At 33.9% G+C, this 6,923-nt stretch overlaps 1 protein-coding gene across 1 annotated transcript in view; it reads left to right on the plus strand.

Annotated features, from left to right (window-relative positions):
* LOC106138127 (complexin) overlaps positions 1-6,923 on the plus strand; it is a 276,922-nt gene extending 269,999 nt beyond the window's left edge. The window contains exons 5-6 of the mRNA XM_060951063.1: positions 910-1,042; positions 1,531-6,923. Of these exons, the coding sequence (XP_060807046.1) occupies positions 910-1,042; positions 1,531-1,604 (207 nt within the window). The 3' untranslated portion in view covers positions 1,605-6,923. The remainder of the gene's footprint in view (positions 1-909; positions 1,043-1,530) is intronic.

Below are 6,923 nucleotides of genomic sequence, written 5' to 3' on the forward strand. Positions count from 1 at the left end.
TAGAATTGAGATTCAAATATTGACAAAAAGTCACACTTTTTTTTTTAATGTATAATTTCAGATTTTGCTTAAGCACCTCTTACGACATTCACAGAATGGAGTGGTCCAATTCTTAAGTGACGGAAACCACACGGCACCTCATCCCTTTCCAATATCGCCTAGTAATGTTACAAACTTAAAGTCGATATTAACAAAGTAAATAGGTACGTCTGTGGCTCGGTCACGGATAATTTCCCAAAGGACACGATTCGATTCCGTTGAGCCACAAATGGATTGGATATTAAACTTATTTACTCATATTAATATACAGAATTTTGTATTGCGCCTCTTTGGAATTGATGTAATATTGTTTTGTTATTTTGCCATTACCTATTTATTTTTGAGAGCGTTTTCGACCCCCGACGGAAAAAGAGGGGTGTTATAAGTTTGAAGTTGCATAGCTCACAAACGAATGAAGCGATTTCAAATTTAGTTTTTTTTTTATTAAAGATGATTTACGTGCGAGTGTTTTTATAAAGGTAGTATGTTTGATCAAAATCGGTATAGCTGTTCAAAAATTGTGGGAGTTGAAAGTAGTTAAGTAAGATCAAACATCGGCAAACATACTCGAGTGAACACGCACTAATAAAGAATATTGATGATTTAATCGAGAGTCTTCTTATCTTAACCCCCGGTGCAAAAATGACAACAATGTGGTATACGTTCTAGTTATAATATAACATTGCAAAAAGAATCCAATGCACACTTAAAAATTTTCTTTTTCTTTTTTTATAACTGGCCAGTTATGACACATTCTGAACAAAACACAAAAAAGAGGTTGCATATTACTAATTATATTAAACGGTTGGCAACACTTTGCATTTAAAACACACATTTTCCATGCTAAAATATAAACTTTCTCATCCGCAGTACAAAATCCCCAAGAAGGAGGAGGTGGTGGAACAACAGCAAGCCGAGCCTGACAACCCTCTGATGAGGAAGAAGAAGACGCCCGAGGAACTGGCGGCCGAAGCGGAGCTGGAAGACCAGGACGAGTTCACCAGTAAGTCTTGTGGTCTATATAATATAGTCTTTACAGTCGTAAGTAACAGTTCAAAATTAGGGTACGTTTAGAACAGTTACGAAATTTATGATAAATCTTTTTACTCTAACTTAACCTGGTCTTCAAAATCCAAAGCTGAGAAATTTTCATACACACATACATATAGACACGTCGTTCCTTGTGAAGTCACGGAGCAAACAGTTTCGAAAAGACCGAAAGGCTACGTTCAGCTGTATGGCTAATTAATGGAATTGAGATTCAAATAGTCATAGGTTGCTCGTTGCTAAATAAAGAATCCCAAGCCTTTCTAATGATCTACTTTTACAATTTGAGATTTCAATATTTTATTTAGAAATAAAAGCGCAACAAAAATAAGTTAATAATATGAAACTGAATTGTTTTCAACGAGTAGATTTCAACCTTACTTAAAACTATTAAAATCGTATCTATGGTTAACCTGTTATTAATGAAACCTTCATCAATTTCAGAATTGAAAAACACCATCGAAACGCAAGTGAACGAACTGAAATCCCAGATCGAGAGCAAGTGTGTCATGCAGTGAGAGCCCCCGAACTAATTTACATCCGAATACATGATGTAGCTGTAAGATCATCAGTACCCATCAATTCAGGACACGACGCACCCGGAATCATCATTCACGCTCAAAACAAGCCGATGATGTCACGACTGGCCAAATATTTGTATCATTGGACCGAATGTTCGCATCAATTTCGTTAGACACTTGTTTTGGAGTAAATTTGTGTTTTAAAACAGAAACGTTTAGATCTCGGCGTAATTTCAAATTTGTGTCGAATTTAACATCGTTTTTGGAATTTTGCGACGCCTTTACAGGGCAGAAATCTAGGAATTTTCAAGCTTTCTAATCACGTTTGAATTTGAGAGAAATTTCTGTTGGCAGAATCCAGATTGAACAAATACTTGGCCGAAGTGACTTCGTCGTTAAGTAGGATACCCCGATTCTAAATTTTGTGGAAGGTAGATGGCTAGGCGCGCCTTGGTGCTTGATAATGAGCAATAATATTTTTATACATTCATAAATTGAGAGCAGCCCTAAACGTTTTAACGTGAGGTCAAAAAGTCAACGCCGCACTCGAACCCATTTTATATGTTGATGTGATATATTGTTATTTAAGTGTAAAGAGGAATTATATAAATACCGTGTTTAAAGGGGGAAGTAATATAAGGTTGGCACGCGTGTATCTATCTCTTACGCTACTATCTCTTCGGCTGATTATACTTACATTAAAATAACAATGTATTGGAATTTGTTTTCATCCAAATTCCGCGTAGTGTTTACCGCAAATTTTCAATCTTCCTACTCGACTTTTGCCTCTAAATCTTTTGCATGCGTGCTTATGCCGGTGTAATTAATCGTGTCAGTGTATTTTGTTTAGGTGTATATACCTGTAATCGACCTAGCCTTAAAAACCACATCGAAAATAAAATAGGTACAATTGTTGAACCTGTCCAGTCTCTATTCTTGGGCTGGCATTATCTTGCATGTCTTTATATTATAAGATCAATGTTGGTTTAGATTAATGTAAAGAATTTAGACGTACACTTCGCGTTGTTTTACTGTTGCAGTAGCGTAGGGACGCCGTTGATCTAATGTTTTATCTCAGAAACTTTTAGTCTATGGAAATGCACTGGATATTAAATTTTGACATTTTATGAAATTCGTCAGTGTTGGTGTTGATGATAATTTAACTACTGAGTACATTACAGGAAGATCAGAAACGATACAAGAAGGCATAAATGCAATTTTTTTTAAAGGTGTCATCTCCATAGGATATAAGCTTCTTTGTTTATCGGTGTTTAACGCTTAGGAAGTAATTTACACACGTGAGAGTGAATTTTTCGAGCGATTGTCGTTACTTGGACGCGATGGGACGGCTTACAAGCCTTGCAAAGTGGACTAACGTTGAAATTCTCTAAACGTTTTCGATCAACATTATTTTATAAGAGTTTACCCTTCTTAGGTTAGGTTACGATTTGAAATCTAAAATATTTCCAATCTTTTCAAGTAATATTTCTCTCCACGTTTGTCCAACTTGCCGGCTAAAGATTGAAGGGGTATTTGGGTACCTACGTCATGGTTATTGTACAGTACAAAATGATGTACTACAGTTTGATCAGAGCGAGTTGTTCGAAATATTTCCTCCACTTAAGCTGCAAATGCAAAAGATTTGTCATCGTCAAAAGCTGTGATATATAATAATAACGCTGTACGCCGGAGCGATCTCGATTCGCTCCCATCGTTAGCTTTTTGAACTTCAAATTTGATCTTCTATCGTCTATTCGTCGGATCTCTCGCTCTTTCCTCTTCGTAGGCTCAAGCTCTCAAACACGAATCAGCACATCATGTATTTCTAACTACTCATTCATTGTTTTGATCAATATCATCGGTTTGATGCAGCATATCGCTTGCTAACTATATATTATCATTTACACCGGTAATTATTGTTGCGTTTACTTTAATTGATGTTGTCAATTATCCCTATCCTCACAGATCGTATATAACTTTTCAATATACACACATATGTAAATACAAATCAATAATTTCTGATTGTTTACTGAGATGCTATTTTCTGATATATAAGATTCTAAATATTTTCTCGCACTGTACCGCACATCGATCTATTTTCATAGCTTCTTTCAATAGTACCTTATTTTGAGCACGCATAGCTATTATAGTCTACTATATCTGTATATTTAAATATATATGAAATGGATTATGTAATAAAGCAGAGATGGGCATCGCTTTGTCAAAGCACAGGACCCGTCCGTTACCATGATCAGAATTCACAATCTTAATATTTTAAGGTATAACTTTAAATTTTCACAGTGTATGTGTGGTTAGTCTAGGTTTATCATATATTACAAAAATAGTTCTATGTATGTGCATGGCAATTCTAGCTAACGGTTGTTCGTAGTTGACTAAACAATAATAGGATAAGACTCATCCCCGTCGGTTGCAATGAATTTTGACACGACCAAGTACCGTATCATCATCACACTTTCATCTTTCTCCTTGTACTAGTTATGTGTTAGCTACTTCTATATCGACGCTACCTATATCCCTTGTCTAACTTCTATCTTGTCTAGCTATAACCTTAGCCTGTCCTTCGTTGTTGACTCTACTTTACCTAGACATAGATTAGTAAATTATTTTGGTACGTAGTGAGGTCTAGTTACGATTAAATCATTGGATTAAAACCGCTAACTGTCACTAAATTAAAATGTACGTAACGTTGTTGAAATTGTTTGCATGAACAAAGTGTTAACTTTAAGCTCTTTGGAAGTGTTTTCAGTGTCGTTTTCTCATTCGTCCGTTATGTTTTGAGGTGCAAATAGAAGCTTCAGTAAAGCTATAATGTCTATGTAAGCTTTCGGTGTTCAGTGTATAGTGAATATTTAATTAGATTAACGTTGCTTAACGTGACTCGTGAAGGAATTTGGGTGATACCAAATGATTGTAAGGTTATTTTGAATTGTATAACTTCAGGTTCGGTCCGATGTTTAGAACTGACGATGAAGTTCGAAACATTGAACTATTCAGTGCTGTGTGGAATGTTACTAAATTTCCGAATACCAAACCATCTCTACAGGCTAACACGATGATCTCAAGCGATAGGTTTCAAATTCACCTTTAAATAAATACATTATGGTTACTAATGCACACAACATCTTCTGATATATTTCTTTTTAAAATATAGTGAATTTATAAAGAGGTTTATACAAGGTAGATGTGTAGCTTAGACATAAAATGTACGTTATTTATGAGAATTTCTTTTTTGGAAAATCACCCGTAGAATAATTTTAAGGAAATTAAAAAAAAAGTGAATTGTGACCAATTTTAGATTTTTTCCTCGAACAAAATCAGTTTGATCTTATGACTCTCATACTCAGGGTAAATATATATATACTTGCTGTGACTATTATTGTTGTCTATTTATAATATATTCAGTTAGATTATTTAGGATGAATGTATGACTTTTTGGCCTTCAATGGCTTCACATCTTCTAAAGTGAGATATTTCCCTTGAATTTATTCACGTTCCTCAACCCTCGAAAGTAGGAGGTTTTGAATTTTCACTGTTATTATTCCTTAGAGGAGTTAGACTTTACAATTTAATACATACCTTGTTAAACAATTTATTATTAATTAGCATATGATAGTTGCACTAGGTTTTAAAGTTAGGGAATGGTTTGTTTTAAATATATACGACGTTTCTGATATTAAATCTGCTGATCAAAAAATTTTCAATCAATTATTATTGTTCTTGAATCTAAAGCAGTAGATATACTATATAAAATGTCGTATGTATCTAAAATTTGAATTGAGGCTTTAAATAATTTGACAGTTCACAAAACAACACCGTTTAAACATATTAGGGACAAGCCAAACAGAAGATCGCGAATTAGGAAAAGACGATTAGAGACAACGACACGTATACACAAACATAAGAGCTTCTAACACTCTAAACTCAGTATTACTTTAACCATCTTGGCAAATAACAGTAAGACTAATAAAGAACTGATAATAAGTGCCACGAACGACGTAAGCGCTTCGAATTTTTTGATAAGAGACTCATTGTTATTTGCAAAAGATTTCAACTTTGATTTTAATGTGATCTCTTGAGACCACGTATGTGTTATGGAAGTACAGACAAGAAAACAAGTCGACGCACCAGCCTACTGCCTGTTTCTGAAATCTGCCAATTTTTGTGAAATATTTCCGTTGCGTTACTTATTTCCTTATCTGTACTTATTGTTTGTTCAATTGTTTATGGACACTTAGCGCGTCAGCTTTTAATATTAGTGACATATAGTGTTAAAATTGCAAATTTACTGAAATTGGAGTAAATATTAAAAAAAAAATGTGTAAGACGAAATAAATTTGAAAATGAAATTTGAAACCCATTAACTCTTATATGAACGAGGTTCATATGTATGTTGTATTGTTATTATAAAGAAAGGTTAGTAGATTTATCCAAGATTACATTAACTTAGAATTATGAATGAAAAACGAAAAAAAGAGGTTATTGTTGAAAATGTTTTTAGGTATTTAAATCGGATTGAGCTTCTGTGAAACCTGTTGTTGATGATATGTTAGGTTTCGTTCGCTATTTCTGGCCGAATGATACTGCCAAACGATGCACTTGGATCATTGTCATCATTAAACTTATGCTTACTAAACTGACGTTTAAATTCAAAAGAATAAAACATAATATCTTTAAAGACTAGGTACTCTAACCCGTATTAACTTAAACAGTCTGACTGAAGCTTCAAAATTCTTTGAAGTCATAAATATCAGTAAACGCAAAGATACGTCAAGTTTTTAACCTATGAAGAATAAATTGTCTGTCTTACCTATAGTGTCTAATCCACTCAAAGGCCAGTTGCGAAAAGATCATGGTACAGATTTAAGAAGCCAATAAAATATATTTGAACAGAAAATCTCTCCTTATTGAAGTCGGATAAACATCACCTTAAAGTGAAAATGAGATATATAATAAACATGCGCAAGATTCAATCAAAGAAAATAATCAATTGCGTAATCGTATTGTTAATACAGTACCAGATACAAAGGAAAATCACAACAAAGCAGAATTTAATGATGACAAATCATCTATATAAATCGTTATTGAAATATATTTGTTTAACAGCCTTCTCGTCACTTCGGTAGTAACTATAGATGCTTCTTTCGCTCGTTTATCTATTGTTGCGAATTGTTACTTTACGAGTCCCTATTAGTTATAAATTTTAGAGGTAGCCATTGTCACATGAGCAACGCTGTGATTGTGAAAATGGTGTATCTACCAAGTTGTTAAATAATAAATAAACTACATTGTACCACC

Source organism: Amyelois transitella, chromosome 23 (assembly GCF_032362555.1).
Source record: "Amyelois transitella isolate CPQ chromosome 23, ilAmyTran1.1, whole genome shotgun sequence".
NCBI classification, from domain to species: Eukaryota; Metazoa; Arthropoda; class Insecta; order Lepidoptera; family Pyralidae; genus Amyelois; species Amyelois transitella.